The 17,424-nt window shown below is 43.5% G+C and overlaps 1 protein-coding gene across 1 annotated transcript; it reads left to right on the plus strand.

Moving 5' to 3' along the window:
* The first annotated feature begins 382 nt into the window (after positions 1-382).
* Positions 383-8,805, plus strand: tdgf1 (teratocarcinoma-derived growth factor 1). The gene is made up of 6 exons (XM_061722801.1): positions 383-405; positions 492-550; positions 1,629-1,820; positions 1,948-2,062; positions 2,428-2,537; positions 8,404-8,805. The coding sequence occupies exons 1-6, from the start codon at positions 383-385 to the stop codon at positions 8,514-8,516; spliced, it is 612 nt and encodes a 203-aa protein (XP_061578785.1). The 3' UTR covers positions 8,517-8,805.
* Positions 8,806-17,424: the final 8,619 nt, after the last annotated feature.

The raw sequence follows: 17,424 nt of genomic DNA on the forward strand, positions 1-17,424 counted from the left end.
TCCCAATCAGCATTTCTTTCCTGCCCTATCTTTTCACCGTTGATTCTGATTGACAGGTGGACGGGGGTCGGGGGGCGTGGCCTCGGACGTGGGCGTGGCCTCGGCCGCCAGGCTCACCTGGGGGTCAGACGCCGGGAGACGCGGGACGGAGGAGAACGAGACCACTGTTTCCGAGATGCCCGGAACATGTTGAGCTTTATATGATAATTTTTTTTGTCTTTTTGTCTTTTTTTATTTTTTTAACTCAAATAGATATTAATCTTCCGACTTTACGGAGCTACAAGCGACAAAACTCGACGTTAAAGTTGGTGTCGCTCCTGCCCTGACTGTTTGCTCCACCGACGAGCGCCGGCCGGTCCCTTTCATCCCGCTCCGCGTGACGATGGCTCGCGCTCAGCGCCTCAGGTAAGGCCGGGAAAGTGAGAGTGTGTCCTGATGAGTCTGTCTGTCTGTCACCTCCGTCCTCACCTACGGCCTCCGGCTCTTTCCAGCATCGTTTTGTGGACCTTGATGAGCCTCCGGACTGCGGCCGCCCTGCCCTCATCCTCAGGTCTGTCCCCCCCCCGGTACCTTTCTGACCGACAGTCTTTAACAAGTCTTAAAAAGTCTTCAATTTTGCTAAAATAAGGCCTTTAAATGTCTTAATGTGTCTTAAATCTCAATCCAAGGGTCTTAATTTTAGAGGCAATTCATCCAGTCATCATTAAAAAGTTCATTTAATCGTTTTGAGGAGAATCTCCTGCTGAGGTTCTAAATCTGTGTTGCCAGTTTGAGCAAGTTTCAGCCCAATTGGGCTGAATTCATTTTAGATTTGGGCTTTTCTTCGTTTTTACTAAATATTTAGGAGAAAATATTCACAAATAATTTAATCATTGACGGGTTTAGCATAGAGAATGTTTGATTTGGGCTGTTTTTTCATTATTTCGGCGGGTTTTACATCGTGTTTGGGCTGGAACCTGTCAGATCTGGCAACCTTGACCTAAATTTAGTATAGAAATGGTATTGAAAAGTTTTAAATCTCAAACCAAGGGTCTTAATTTTAGAATCTTAATCATTAATAAGTTTATTTCATCGTTTTGGGGATAATCTTCTAAATCTGTGTTGCCAGGTTGGGAAAGTTTCAGCTCAATTGGGCTGAAAAATATATATTCGGGCTGCTTTTCCTGGTTTTTACTAAATATTTAGGAGAAAATATTCACTAATAATTTAATCATTGACGGTTTTAGCATAGACAATGTTTGATTCGGGCTGTTTTTTCATTATTTCGGTGGGTTTTACATCGTGTTTATGCTGGAACCTGTCAGGTCTGGCAACCTAGACCTAAATTTAGTATAGAAATGGTGGTAAAAAGTTTTAAATCTCAAACCAAGGGTCTTCATTTCAGAATCTTAATCATTAATAAGTTTATTTCATCGTTTTGAGGAGAATCTTCTAAATCTGTGTTGCCAGGTTGAGCAAGTTTCAGCTCAATTAGGCTGAAAATAGATATTTGGGCTGATTTTTCTGGTTTTTGCTAAATAATTTTGTTTGGAAATGGTCTTAAACCTAACTTGGTCAAACCTGTAGACACCTTGGACAGTTTTCCAACCATTTAAAGATTTAATTTTACCTATTTTCCACCCCCACAGTTGGTCATCACTTGGAGCCTATTTTCTCTGATCCAGATTGTGAAGGAACGGCTTGCAGCGGAGTTCGGCCCCCGGTTCCACCCCCGCCCTCGCCACCACCCCCCCAGTTGACCCAGGTGGACTCCCCAAACAGCGGGGGCCGTAAACACCGGGACGCCGGCGCCGTGCGACCCTTCCTCGGCCTCACCAACAGTACGTTACGTTTGCTCCGACTGTTGACTGACGTGAAGCAGAGGCAGCACTGGAATGTCCCAGGCAGCCAATCAGAACACTCTGATTCTAATAACAATAATGATAAAAGTCTTTTTCTCTCCCGGAGGTGGCGATCAGAGCCGGAGCTGCTGCGAGAACGGCGGCACCTGCATCCTGGGGAGCTTCTGCGCCTGCGCCCCCTTCTTCACCGGCAGGACCTGCGAGTACGACACCCGGGTCAGGTGAGGCCAGGCCACGCCCCCTTTCTTTTGGCCCTAGTCAGCAGAATTTGTGAGGGTTCTAGAGAAACCAGGGGAACGCCATCCCGTTGCCACGGCGACGCCCGGGAGGCTCTCTGCACTACGGGAACCGGGTTTCAAAACAAAACATTTTTTTAAATGAAACCATGATATTGTAACTTTATTTTGAAATATGTCAGATTTTTTTTGTTTGTTTTGTTTTTAAATAGCATTTTAAACTGAAACCATAAAATTGTAACTTTATTTTGAAAATATGTTCGTTTTTTTTTGTTTGTTATGTTTTTAAATACCATTTAAAAACGAAACCATAAAATTGTAACTTTAGGGTTCTCTGGGTTCTCCTGCAGGATGTGTGACGTCACCCGCCACGGCGAGTGGGTCCGGAGGGGCTGCTCCTACTGCCGCTGCGGTTACGGCCTCCTGCACTGCTTCCCCGACGTCTTCCACGACAACTGCGGTGAGAGAAAGAGAGAGAGAGATTACGTTTACATGCAGTCAAAATTCGGGTTAAGTCAATATTCCGGTTACTGAAACATTCGGAATAATCTGTTTCCATGCGTGAGCAAACAGGGTTATCCCTGTATACATGGTGATAAATCATTTGGGATATCTGGATCAAACCAGCGACGTACGGAGAACGTCATGTCGCAATTCCTGTCATTTCCGCTTCTTCTTCCTGTATCCAAATCCAAAACAACAACAATAACAGCAGCACGGCAGATAATGAACAGCCCAGTAGAAGTGGTTTTGTTTCTCGGCCCTGTAGTTCGTCTTTTTCAGCCTCTTCCAGCGTCTTCCATCAGTGCTTGATCTGGTCTGGCGTTCGTACAAATGCTGCTTCACACAACTTTTCGCTCACCTTTTTGTAAATCTCACTATCCCGGTACTTTCTACCGTCTACAAAAGCCAAAATGTTCATATCTTTCAATACATTTATGAAGTGATTAGTCTCCTCCTGGTATTGCATTTCGCCATAATAACTTCTTGGACTCAAAAGACCAAGATTCCTTGCGAAAAGAACAGATTCCTGTTCCTTTTGATGGGGTTTTAAAAGGAGTAACCCAGGGGTCATATTCGGGTTTTTAAAAACTGGAATATGAGCAAATTCCAGTTATTCAGTGGGGTTATTGGTGTTTACATGGCTGTGCAAAACCGGGTTATTGCTAATATTCCGGTTAGAAAAGGGTTATTGATGCATGGAAACGTAGTTAGGAGAGAGAGAGAGAGAGAGAGAGAGAGAGAGAGAGAGAGAGAGAGAGAGAGAGAGAGAGAGAGAGAGAGACTAGGGGTGCGTCCCAATACTCCCCCTCGCCCTCCTTTTCTTCCCTAACCCTAACTTTTGCGCGTTCCCGTGAAGGTAGTGGTGTCCCAATTCCTCTTTTCACCTAGGGGGAGGGGGCATAACGAGGGCTAGGGGCTGAGAATAGCCCCTTCAAATCGAGGGATTTCAGATGCTGACTTGGCGAGCGAGGGGGTATGAAAAAAAGAGGCTCTGCGTCGATTTGACTCGCCGACCGAAGGCAAACAGGCAGACTGGTCTCAGAGAAATAGAGAGAAATAATCCTGCGACTCGTCAGATTTGTTTTGGATGTTTCTGATATAATAGTCTTCAGAAACCACAAAGTAATCCAGCTGTTATCTGGGTAATTTACACACTTTCAGATAAAGTTGCGGAAGATCACGCCAGAATAAAGGGATTTATGGTTCCGCGTTACACCAACGCAGATCCTACGGCGGAGGTTACGCAACCTACGCCGTAGGCTCTGCGTCGATTAACGCGGACCCAAGCTCCGGACCCGGCAGACAGAAATCTCTAAATTTCGGAGCAAAATTCTTAACAGGCGTAGCTACAACTGTTAGATTTCATCTATTAAACCAACATATTCCTAAATGATTTATTTCAGCCGGCGTGATTCTCAGCAGAGCTGCGTCCCGGGAGAGAGTGTCTCTCCCGGGGCTGACGGAGCAGCTTGAGCCGGCGGACACGTCTCTTCTCGGGCTGTGAGCTGAGGCTGCTCCCCGGGGGCGGCGGCTCTTCTCATCTCCGAAAACATCGGGTCAAATTTCTTAACAGGCGTTATTTGGATAAACTGAGCCCCGGTTGGGGATCTTAAGGTTACCATTATACCTGAAAAAATATTAAAACTTAATAAAGTGCCATATTAACAGCGCTACAGCTGAAATTAAAACAGCTTTTGGCTCTCTGCTTCCTGATCAGGTTAGGGATGAAAACGAGGGGTAGGGGGAGAATTGGGACAGGCACCTGGGCCAAGTGCCCTAGATCTCAAGTGCCCTAAAATCTCCCCCTTCTTTTTTAGGGCTTAGGGAAGAAAAGAAGTGCGAGTGGAGAAAAGAAGGGCGAGTGAAGGAGAATTGGGATTGGGCCTAGTTCTTAGCTTTCAGGTTGTGAGGCAGGCCTGAACCAAAAGCACCCCCCCCCTCCCCCGGGAGTGTGAACGGCCGTCTGAGTGCCCCCCCGCCCCCCGACTCATTTGCAAGTCGAGCGCTATCTCTCTCTCTCTCTCTCTCTCTCTCTCTCTCTCTCTCTCTCTCTCTCTCTCTCTCTCTCTCTCTCTCTCTCTCTCTCTCTCAATGATTTGGTTTCAGTAACTTTATCAGCATGACTGTAGGTGAACAATACTGCTGAGTCTTGGTAGTGCAGCCGTCTCACAGCAAGAAGCTCCTGGGTTCGATTCCCGCCGGGGACGTTGTGGGCTCTGAAGTGTGTGTTAGTTCCCCCATGACTTCGGTGCCCACACCCTGTGTGGGGTTGGTGAAAGGGTCTTTCTGTGTGGAGTTTGCATGTTCTCCCCGTGTTCCCTTGGGTAGCTAATGTGAGCTACCCTCACAAAAACATGCATCAGTCCTGGCCTGCTCACTCCTCAGGTTAAGGAGGAGACCTGAGCTCAGTACAGGAACTCCTGGGGTTGGTAGAGGATGGCAATGCCCAGGACTGTAGCTTAGGTAGGAGCACTGGGTGATGTGTGTGTGTGTGTGTGTGTGTGTGTGTGTGTGTGTGTGTGTGTGTGTGTGTGTGTGTGTGTGTGTGTGTGTGTGTGTGTGTGTGTGTGTGTGTGTGTGTGTGTGTGTGTGTGTGTGTGTAAATATACATGTACACACAAAGTAGTGCAGCTAATACTGTGTTGGTTAGTTGAGGAAAGAAAAGTGCAGATGGGGGTTCCAGGGCAAGAAACACCTGTCGGGTGTTGTGGTGGTTGTTGTTGTGGTTTTTCGTTATTTTTCTGGTTCAATTCAATTTTATTTATATAGCGTCTAATACAACAGATGTTGTCTCTAGACAATTTCCAGAGATCCAGAACATGAACATAAACATAAAACCCCGAGCAATTATTACATAAATAATGGCAGGTAAAAACTCCCATAGTGGGGTAAAAGGCTTAAGCCAAACAGTGGCAAGAAAAACTCCCCTTTAGGAGGAAGAAACCTTGAGCAGGAGCAGGCTCATAAGGGGGGACCCTCCTGCCGAAGGCCAGACTGGGGGAGTCAGGGACGTCAGCAGCACACAGCAGGCAGGTGGAAGCAACAGCGGGATGACCAGAGGGGGGGGGGGGGGGGATGTCAGCAGCACACAACAGACATCCACGTAGGCAGGTGGAAGCAGCAATGGGATGACCGGGGGGGGGCAGAACACAGGCCAGAACGCAGCTCCCGAGGCTCCGGCCTGCAAACATGCACAAAAGAGAAAAAAGGGGGGCCGGCACAAGAAACTACAGGAACGATGGACAAAAATGATAGCTATGAGATATTTATAATACGTTAAATAAAAATGGTAATGGAGAAGAGAGGCAGGGAAAAGGAGAGGAGAAGAATGATGGTTGTTGTTATAATCGTTGTGGTGGTTGTTGTGGTGCTGGTTATTGGTTATGATGTTTGTTGTTGTGGTGGTTGCTATGAGGGTGGTTGTTATTGTTATGATGGTTGTTATGGTGATGATGGTTGTTAGAGATGCACCGATCAGGATTTTGCCGATCATCGATCACAGCGAGAAATCCATAAATTCGTCAATATTGTTGTCTCATGTACAACGCTGACATTGTATTATTAGGTATAAAAATTAGGAGATGAGAAAGTATCACGAATTGACTGATTTATTTCAGGCTGAGACAATATGCAATATTTCACTCTCTAAAGCAGGGGTCACCAATCCTGGTCCTCGAGGGCCGGTGTCCCTGCAGGTTTTAGATGTTTCCCTGCTTCATTGCACCATGATACAAGTGACTGTGTCATCAACAGAACTATCCAGACTTTGATGACAAGCTGGTAACGAGGATTAATTAGAATCAGGTGTGTTAAAGCAGAGAAACATCTAAAACATGCAGGACACCGGCCCTCGAGGACCAGGATTGGTGACCCCTGCTCTAGACACTCTAGAGACGACTTGGACTCGCTTACAAAGAATGAGTTTAGTTTACTGGCTTAAGCTTTCCTGTGGTAATAAATGTGTACAACATGTGCACCAACACAGACAACAGTAGACATGTCACTCTCTATTTCGGAAAAAAAAACAGCTGCAGCAGCAAAGGAGAGAATTGGTGTGGGAGAAAGTTGCTGCCCGAGTCAATGTGTAAGTTTGAATGTAGTATTCATTTAACATTTAAGCACACTGTCTTATAATATTACCTATGAAAGCAGTGGTGGAATGGTATTGAATGAAATGTTATTGTCATTTAGATCAGGGGCAGCCGCCACACCTCGGCTTCAGGGGAAAATGTAAAGGTTTTTAAATTTTTTTTTATACATTTATGGAATTACTCTGTGTCTATTTGTATTGATTTATTCTATTACTTAATACATATAAAATAACTACAAATGCATATCAGAACAACATGATTGATTTCACTAGGTATTATCTTTCCCAACACTTGTACCCCCCTTATATGTTGAAATGTGAGGTCCCAGCGTCCCTGACGACAGTGGTCGCTATCAATCTGGTTTTTAGCGCGCTCTGCAGTGTTACTAACTTACAAAAATGAAAAGGAAGCAGACAACCACGCAATTTAAAAAAAAAAAAGAAAGAAGGCAAGTGATGGGTCCAATGTTGCCCCAGCAGCAGCAGATATTAACGAGGCTGTTAGCCACTGATGGATTAATTATGCAAGTTCGTTTTAAGGTAAGATATCAAATCACCCTACCCTCTTATAAATCTGTTTAAGGGAAATATTTGACTTTTTTTACTCTTTCTCTTTCTGTCTTCTGCTCCCTCCCTCTCCTTTTTGCATTTGGACTTTAACTGTTTGAAGTTAAACTGGGATGTCCCTGTGATATTGTTGCACTGACATAGTGAATAAAATACGTTGCGTTTGTCAGATCTTTTTCTGCTCTCTAACTCTGCCGCTTGCTGTCCGTGGTGCAGAAAACGGATGCGTATTGCGTAAAGGCCCATTGGCTGAATTGACGCCACTGAGGGAGGAGACACTTTCTGGAACTGAAAACTCCGGATTTCCCTCATCTCAGGCTTAACAAACTCAGACTTTTCACTAAACCCGCTTCCTGGAATACCCCTCAGATGTCACTCGTGAAAGCCGCCTCACACGATTGTTGTCCTGCATGAGGCTTTAGACTGTATATATTCTGGTAAAACTCCGACAGGATTTCATCAGTGAAATATTAACGACGCGGCAGCGCGCACCGCGGATCCAAGCTGCAAACGACACGGCTAAACCCGACGTCTTCTACAACAGAAAGCGGCTGATTAGCAAAGCATATGAATTCATTACCTTATGATGTAGTTCTTTATTTTTCTTGCTGCTGTTTATATGTCTCTGTTACGTGTAGCTGAGTTAACAGCGTGGCTGCACCTCCTGTTCTGTCTATGCCTTAGATGCAGCCAACTTTGAAAACTCAATATACTTCGTGTGAAAAACCTTCAAATGTCTTATCAGCTTCATTGTGTTGAAATTATTTTATAACATTCCTCCTCGGGGTTTTCTTCTTTGCACACACTTTGCAAACTGCAAATTTGTTGTCCTTTTCAGACATTGTAAAACTCTCGTACGAGTGTGTGTGTGTGTGTGTGTGTGTGTGTGTGTGTGTGTGTGTGTGTGTGTGTGTGTGTGTGTGTGTGTGTGTGTGTGTGTGTGTGTGTGTGTGTGTGTGTGTGTGTGTGTGTGTGTGTGTGTGTGTGTGTGTGTGTGTGTGTGTGTGTGTGTGTGTGTGTGTGTGTGTGTGTGTGTGTGTGTGTGTGTGTGTGTGTGTGTGTGTGTGTGTGTGTGTGTGTGAGTGTGTGTGTGAGTGTGAGAGATAAGGCCCGGCCTGCTTAGCGACAACACACCAGCCTGACAGCCAGTTTCTCTCCCCTGCAGACGACCCGGACCAGAGCTGGTACCGCTCCTCGGTCAGCCGGATCGCCTCGGCCGCTCACTTCCTGTCCCCCACGCTGCTGCCGCTGCTGCTTCCCCTGTTGTCGCTCTTCTAAACCGCCCGGAGGAACTTCATCAAGTTGCCACGGCGACGCCCGGGAGGCTCTCTGCACTACGTCAACCGGTTTACCGGTTCGGTTCCAGGGCTGGAGGACCTAAAGTATTTATGTGTTGAATTCAAAATTTACCATGAAGGGTTTTTTTGTCACTTTGGAAAAGAAACATTTTATTTTGAAAATGTCACTCAGATCATTCTTTTTAATACCATTTTAAAACAAACTATAAAATTGTCACTTTATTTTGAAAATATCACTTTTTTTAATTACCACTTTTAACAAAACCATGAAAGTGTAACTTTATTTTTAAAATATATCACTTTTTTTAATTACCACTTTTAAAGAAACCTTGAAAATGTCACTCAGATTTTTTTTTAAATACCATTTTAAAACAATGGTATTGTTTTTATACCATTTAAAAACGAAACCATAAAATTGTAACTTTATTTTGAAAATATGTCACTCAGATCTTTCTTTTTAATACCATTTTAAAACAAACCATAAAAATGTCACTTTATTTTGAAAATATGTCACCTTTCTTAATACTATTTTAAATGAAACCATGAAGTTGTAACTTTATTTTGAAAATATATCACTTTTTTTAATTACCACTGTTAACGAAACCATAAAATTGTAACTTTATTTTGAAAATATGTCACAGATTATTTTTTTAAATACCATTTTAAAACAAAACCATGAAATTGTAACTTTATTTTGATGAGTATTTTTGTGTTTAATGATTTTTATTCTTGAACAAACAAAAACCTGCAGCAGTAAATGTCAGGAGGTGGTGGGGGGTTTTCATTGGCTCTTATCTCCCCGGGGTCTTATCTCCCCCCCTGTTTATGGAGGATCTGCTGCTCTCTTATCTTGAACCAACACATCAGCTGTCGCTCTGGAGTCTGTCAGCCTCTGACATCCCATAATGCCCCCTCACGTACATGTGGTGCAGGACTCATCGGCAACAATGGGGAGTTTCTTCTTCAGAATGCATTTTTCAAACCAGACCATGAAATTGGAACTTTATTTTGAAAATATGTCACTCAGATTTCTTTTTTTAATACAATTATTTCAACCTGTCCACCCATCCATCTTTCCATCCATCCATATATCCATCTTTCCATCCATTCATTTATCCAAATATCCATCCATCTTTCCATCCATTCATCCATCCAGCTTTCCATCCATCCACATATCCATCTTTCCATCCATCATCCATTAATTTATCCAAATATCCATCCATCCATCCATACATACATACCGTATATCCATCTTTCCATCCATTCATATATCCATCCATCCATTCATTTATCCAAATATCCATCCATCTTTCCATCCATCCATTCATATATCCATCCATCCATTCATTTATCCAAATATCCATCCATCCATCCATCTTTCCATCCATCCATTCATCCATCCACTTTGTGGAAAACATCATGCCTGGTCCCCAAAAAGGGACAAAATTTCACGATACAAAAACGTGACGACCGCGCCTCAACCCGCGGACCAAAATCTTACTACGCTCAGAAGAAACTAGTACCGTTTTGCGGTCCCGATCACGGGACTCTTGGGGGATGTAGCAACTCGTAATGTAATAACGGCTCATAATGTAACAGAGGTGTCAAAAGTATTTACATTCATTACTCAGGTAGAAGTATAGATACTAGAGTTTAAAAATACCCCTGTAGAAGTTGAAGTATCAACTCAAGTTTTTTACTCAAGTAAAAGTATAAAAGTACTGGTTTCAAAACTACTTAAAGTATAAAAGTAAAAGTAATGTAAGGGGGAAAAAAGCCATTAAGTACAAAAGCCATTGAAAATGAATGCATCTTAGTATAATGCAAATATATTAAAGAACCATATATGTGTACTATTGAGCATTAACATGTGTTTCAGAGAGCAGGAGATATGATGACTAGTTGCCTATAAGTATTGTAATGGTGCAAAAAGTCCAACTTCAGAGGCATGTTATCATTTATCCTAATGTTTATTGGAATGTACATCCAAGTTTAGTTGCAGGAATCTGAGGGAACGGATGTAAGAACAAAACTGGACAAGAACATCTGAAACAACCACAACCAAATTCACTCTATCCGGATGGAGCAATTTAACTGGATAGGTTTTTTTTAAAGGCCGAAATGAAATAGAGTAACAAGGCTGTTTTTAAAATGTAAGGAGTAAAAAGTACAGATAATTGCGTGAAAATGTAAGGAGTAAAAGTAAAAAGTCGTCTGAAAAATAATTACTCCAGTGAAGTATAGATAACCAAAATTTCTACTTAAGTAAGGTAACGAAGTATTTGTATTTCGTTACTTGACACCTCTGTAATGTAATAACTTAAATGTAATAAAAGTTAATAATGTAATAATCGGCTCATAATGTAATAAAATCATGAGCGCATAACGTAATAACGGCTTTGCGCATAATGTAATAATGTAATAACTTAATACATTATGAGCCTTACTGGTGCCGCTCAAAAAACCGCTCATATAATGTAATAATGGCTCATATTGTGAGAAAACAGTTGCATTATCATAATTTTTACCTCTTAAAGGTGCAAATAAAGCAAACAGCATGGGTTTCAGCGCATTAGTAAACTAAATTAGTTAAACCAAGTATTATTTAATAGTAATAGTGCATTCTCACATTTTATTATGTAAGATGTATAAAGTTGAGCCACTAGGTGGGACCCATGTTAGTTATTTTGGGTCTTTGCGAATGCCATGCTAACTTACACTGTCTGATTGTTCAGGTAAGCAGTGCTATTTTTGAACTCCAAAGTTCAATTAATATCTTTGTTAAACCAAGCCATCCACCTTCTCTCTTTAAATATTTGGTGTATTAAGATGCTTGTTAGGATAATGTATGTATGTATGTAAAATGTATTTTATTTAATTTTTTTCTACCGGACCAACCGGACGCTCCCCCCTCCCCCTCCGGAGCAGGGGAGGAGTATATAAACAGGAGAGCAAAAAACACCAAGAGGTCCTGGCTGCAGGCCTCCGCTGTGAGGTCGCTTCCGGTGCAGGCTCCACTGTCAGGACGCCTCCACTGTCAGGCCGCTACCACCGCAGGCTACTCTCAAGCATGGCTCTCAAGCCACCGTCACTATCAGGACAGGAAATGCACGGGATACGTTTCAAAATAAAATCGCGAGCGCACTTCCGGTTGAATCGCTTTCCTCACAAAAGCATGAATTAGTAAAAATATGACGTAAAATCGATCAATTGCTATAGTATATATAAAATAAAGCTTTTGATTTGGACAATTAAATAGATCCTCCAGAAAAACGCGGGCAAAAATCCTTGATTCTGCGGGCTAAAATCCTTGATTCTGCGGGCTAAAATCATTGATTCTGCGGGCTAAAATCATTGATTTTGCGGGCTAAAATCCTTGATTCTGCGGGCTAAAATCATTGATTCTGCGGGCTAAAATCATTGATTATGCGATTAAATGTGCGGTTTTTTTATGTGCTTTTATGCGGTGAAATTGTGAATATGCTGGAAGTTGCGGAATATGCGGGAAGTCGTGGAATATGCGCAAAGTTGCAAAATATGCTAAATATGCAGGAAGTTGCGGATTCGGCGCTGAGCTCTTCCCTCTTAAATTCAGCGGGCTGTCTCGTCTGATCTAAGGGTCGTAGGAGAAAAAAAAGGAGAGCGCAGGTGGAGAGGAGAGGGGCGGTGGCCGTCTCTCTCCCTCCAGCCCGCGGCTCAGTGCTCGGGTGATTGCCGGGCGCACCGGCGCGACGAGGGGGACGAGACAGAGCTCCGTCACCCCACGCGTCCGCCGCCAAGATCCCCCAAGTGGATGGGAGCTCCGCCTCCGCCGGCCCTCGCAGGCGCAGTGGTGCGCGGTCAGCGCGGATCCTGAGTCCACCGGCAGCCGCGCCCCCCGCGCAAGCGGGGGGCTTGACGGAGACGGCACTCCCTTTTCCCTGAGCTGCTGTTTGGGGGGTGGCGGTTTCTGCGAGGGGTGCGGAGGTCTCCGGGCGGGTCCCGCACGTCGCGACCGGGCGTCCCGACATGTCACTCACAACACTTCCCCCTTTTTCCAAACTTTATGCAAAAATGTGCAGCGATGATGCGGTGAAATCAAGCGAGCCCCGCATAATTCGCATATTCAGCGCGGACATATGCAATATTAACCCCAGTAAAAGTGATTTTTCTGCACCAGACATTGAAATCCACGGAAGGTCTGTAAATCCACGGACAGCCGTGAAATCCGCGAAAAATTCTGCGATCACGGAATCGCGGATTCCTGGAGGGTGTAATTAAAGCATTAGCCTTTGTCTTTTTCAAAACACTTCTCATTAATGATTGCCATATATGTAGACTAATATACACTGCACTGCTTAACTGTACAACTTAGTCATTATGAAAAACAAACAGGGGGTGATATGACTCAGGGCTCAATTGTCTTTGTGGCCTACTATAAAGCTTAGGATCTTGAAAAGAGGTCAAATAGTTGATCAATGAAAACAATGTTGGGCAGGAGTAACATTGGTCAATGCACAAATTTTAAGTTCTTACTCATATTCATAAGCCAACATCTCATAGGCCTATACATTTTATTGTGTACTATACAGTATATTCAGTACTTCACTGGCTTTTCATTATCATTTAACTTTGACTTTATTGCACTGCTGTTTTACTTTATTTGTTTTTCTGTTGTATTATTCTGTATTTTTATTCATAACCACCATACATTTCATGTTTGGTTCTATGTCTATGCTAATTATGTTCTTGTGCTGCTGGAACACCTAAGTACCACTAGATACAACCCTAACTCTTGATATCTACAGTATACAAACTGTCTCTGCTGGCTGCAACTCTGTGACATAGTCTGTGAGTGCTTTTGGTTTTATAACGTCATCTGGCAGGTTAGCTGGAAGTTTTTTATGTCCATATATATACTCTACAAGTCGTTTGAAGACTTCTGCTGATGGTGGATAGACAGTATCTGGGTGCTTTTTTGGTGTACTGGTGCTGGTTTCCTCTGTTCTGAACACATCCTGGTTCGTTTGAAATAAATGCCATTTGCTTATATTTTTGTGGACACATGACATCTTTGGTTTGGCACAAGGGCAATGCCATGTGTTTGCTGATGAATTGTATGTTACAAATATCCTCCCAAGGCGACTGTAATAGTGTAAAGTTGGCTCATGGACTGAAAAACAAAAGTGCTTTGAGCTTTCCTCAAATGACACCTCAACACAGAGAGGGACATGTGCTGCCTGTGCATTTTCTTGCCTTTTAATACAGGTTGACTTTTTTGGGTCACCAAAAAATTTTAAGTGCACCATTTCTGATAAAATATCTTCTCTAAGGCATTCTTCAGTGGCTATGTCTGTACAGTATTGCAAAGAGTGGATGTGTTCACAGTGTGTAAAAATTAATCCACTTCGTGATGCCATTTTGGAATACTGCCTGCATTCTTCCAACTCACACTGAACCTTGTGTACTCGACCCCAGGTTTTGTTCTGTACATGTATGGGGATTGAAAAGCCATGCCCTCCTTTTTGGACTGCAGAGATCCCAGTTTTGGCATCCACACAGACACTCTTTAAATTATCACTTTCTGTTACATCCTTCGGTTTCTTGGGGTGCCTCCTCTGGATGTGTTTGGCCAAGTTTCTCTTCAAACAAGTAACTGAACAGAGGGGACATTGGACCTGTTTCAGTTTGGATTTTGGACCTTGAGTCTCTTGGGTAGTATGTACAACAGAAGAGGAAACCAAAGGAGAAGACGATGTCATATGTGTGTCTGCTGAGGAGTGGATGGTAGATGTTTGAATTGATTGGGCAGAGGGAATAGTACATGCGATTGTATCCTGTTGCACAAGAAGGTCTGGAGATGGGGATATTATGGTTGGTGGAAGCAGAGGAATGGATGCAGCAGACGAACTTGGTTGTAGGGCGGGCAAGGATGAATCCTTGGACTGGGCAGCTGCTGAGGTGGAAGATGGTTGTATGGGACAAGACTTTAAGTGTGCTTGCATGTCTGTCCTTCTAACAACAGTTTTGTCACAAAAAGGACAATGATAATGTCCCCCATTCCTGCAGTTCAAATTGCAGCGGCAGATCTTCTTATCTAAGAGTAAGTAGAAAATGTTTATATTAGACAATGACAAAAAAGTCACATGAACGCACGCACACGTCCACATGTACGTGTGTGTGTGTGTGTGTGTGTGTTTGTGTACACACACATGTGTATCTTTAATCTAAAATACAATGGCATTACCTTGAAATGCAATAGCATTTTTAATATGGACTTCCAAATGTCGCTGAAGTCTGGCTGGTTGTCTTGGCTTGAACATGCCTTTGGGGCAAAGGGGGCAGTGGAACTGTCTGCAACATGTTGTGCAGCGTTCCACTGCAGGCTTTCCATCACACGTGATGATTGAATGATGCATCTAAAAAGGATATAAAATGCATCATGTGTTTGAATGATAGTACATGAACTTCAATTCAAATTAAACTGCCTGCAAACTTAGATTGTCTTTGCTTACAGGTAAAATGGCCACTTGCACCAGGTAGTGTAAATGAGGGCCTACCTCTGTAGAAGAATTAATAATGACCAAGAAAATGCTGCACTGCGGGTTAATGTTCAGCATTCAAAAACGTACTTAAGTGACAGTTGCTATAACAAGACAGTTCAGTAATTTAGTATGTTATGTTGAAGCAAAATATACTCAAGTATCAAAAACAAAAGTACTGATGGTACAGCAGCATGCTATTTCTCAGTCATTTCAGTTACTAGTCGTTGTGTTTATATACTGTAGTATACAACAGAGGTGGAAAAATAAAAATGTGCCAAGTAGTCCTGACACATTTAAAAAAAGTTAACAATCCCTGTAGTAAGGGAAGCGTCTGAAAATCTGGGAACTAAATCGTTACCAAGAAATCTCTTCACCAATGTGTTTCTAAAGGTGTCTAATAACATGTCCTAAAAAGTTGAAATTCAACTCCTGGGGGAAACCTCGCAAAAAACTGCACAAAGTCGGGGTACAAATAACCGATTTTCAAAAATTTGAAAATGCTTAATTTGGCCTTAATTAGCTTGTGAGGGGTCAAACTAGGGTTTTTTTTTATGATTCTGAGTTCATTTACAGCATTTGTTTTTCACTACAACCATTCCTTAGTGGAAAAACTGCCACACCCTTTTTTGCATTTACATAAGATTGCATTTATTACAATTCGTTTCACATTAGTCAAAGCAAACAGTGATCCCCCTTGTGGAATGCTTTATGAGTCAATGTCTGAGTATTCCTCATCAATGCCATCATCATGAATAGCATTCTTGCAGGTAATGCCTTGACAGACTCCACAAGCTGAGATGCACTTGACGCTATTCTTCTTGCAGCTGCATCGCCGGCTGCTGCAATCTCCATGGCAATTGCAGCTTGGGAACTGGAGTAGCTCTTCAGTAGCCATGGGGTCTAGAGTTGGAACTGGCTCATAACCATGAACACCTATTGTCCATCCATAGTCACTGGGGTCCAGAGACATGCTCTGTAGAAGGAGCCAGTCCGTAGTCTGCAGTCTGTAGGTAGGCATGGAACGAATGCTGTGCTGCTGCACCCTCTGTTGGAGGTAGAGTCTCCGGTTTGATCAGCCCAGCCGCTGCCTTACGTGAGAAGATCGTATCGAAGTTGTATCGAACTTCACCCAGAGTAGTACCTGGTCCATGGTAGATGTAGTGGAAGATCGCAGTACTAGCCTGAATCACTGCATCCAGTTTCCAGTTCCTTCATCAGTTGACAGTACAGCCGTGCACCTTTGGCATACTCCATGGGAACGGTGTTGGCACCATTTCTATTCACCCTCTCCACATCAGTTTTTCAGGTCAACTCAGACAAATGCCACCTACAAAAGTTCTCCGACGACTCCGTCATCGTGGGTTACATCAGCGACAATCGGGAAGAGGAGTACAGGGACCTAGTGGAGAACTTTGTGGGACAGTGTAACACCGACCATCTCCAGCTTAACACCACCAAGACAAAGGAGATGGTGGTGGATTTTGGGAGGAGTAAGAGGATTCCCACCCCCATTTACATCCGGGGGGTGGAGGTGGAGAAGGTGGACACCTATAAATATCTGGGAGTCCAAATGAACAATAAACTGGACTGGACTGATAACACCGAGGCTCTCTACAAGAAGGGGTAGAGCTATTCTTCCTAAGGAGGCTACGGTCTTTTAATGTCTGCAGCAGATATCAACGAAGGTCTGATATTTTATCAGACCGTTGTTGCCAGTGCCCTCTTTTTTGCGGTGGCATGTTTGGGGGGGCAGCGTCAGCGCGGCAGGGGCAGCCAAGATTAATAAGCTGGTGAAGAAGGCTGGCTCTGTAGTGGGAGCAGCCTGGACAGTCTGGAGGTGGTGGCGGAAAAAAGGACAAGGAGGAAGCTGCAGCCATCATGGACAATCCCACCCACCCCTTAAATGATGAACTGATGGGGAGGAGGAACCTTCAGCCACAGACTTGTCTCCCCCGCCAGAGCACCAAGCGTTTTGGCCAGTCATTTGTGCCTGTGGCCATTAGACTCCACAACCAGGCGTTGCCAACGGACCACCAGACAGGGGGGGGATCTGAGGACTTGTGTTTTTGCACACTTGCACTTTTTGCACACTACTTGCTCTTGCACATGTACTGGACTCTTTTTTAACTGTTTTTTTTTTTACTGATGATGGCCTGCAGCTGCAAAGATGTCCAGCATTCAGGTAGCAATGCAGGACAGGTGCCCATCGTGGTCTGCAAGCCGCTCAGTTCGGATGAACATCTTAATAACATTTACCATGTTGTGGTACTGCACCCATAGTGCAGGTGTTCGTCCTCCTTCAGCGAGTCTTTGAAGGTTTCTTCAAATCTCTACTCAAACAATACCACCACTGGATCTGTGTGA

Source organism: Cololabis saira, chromosome 5 (assembly GCF_033807715.1).
Source record: "Cololabis saira isolate AMF1-May2022 chromosome 5, fColSai1.1, whole genome shotgun sequence".
Classification (NCBI taxonomy): Eukaryota; Metazoa; Chordata; class Actinopteri; order Beloniformes; family Belonidae; genus Cololabis; species Cololabis saira.

Bases quoted from the DNA above. Each gene is read 5' to 3' on its own strand.
- tdgf1 (XM_061722801.1), top strand. From the start codon at position 383: ATGGCTCGCGCTCAGCGCCTCAG. The intron at 551-1,628 runs GTCTGTCCCCCC...CCACCCCCACAG, and splicing joins CGCCCTGCCCTCATCCTCAG to TTGGTCATCACTTGGAGCCT. The intron at 2,538-8,403 runs GTGAGAGAAAGA...TCTCCCCTGCAG, and splicing joins CGTCTTCCACGACAACTGCG to ACGACCCGGACCAGAGCTGG.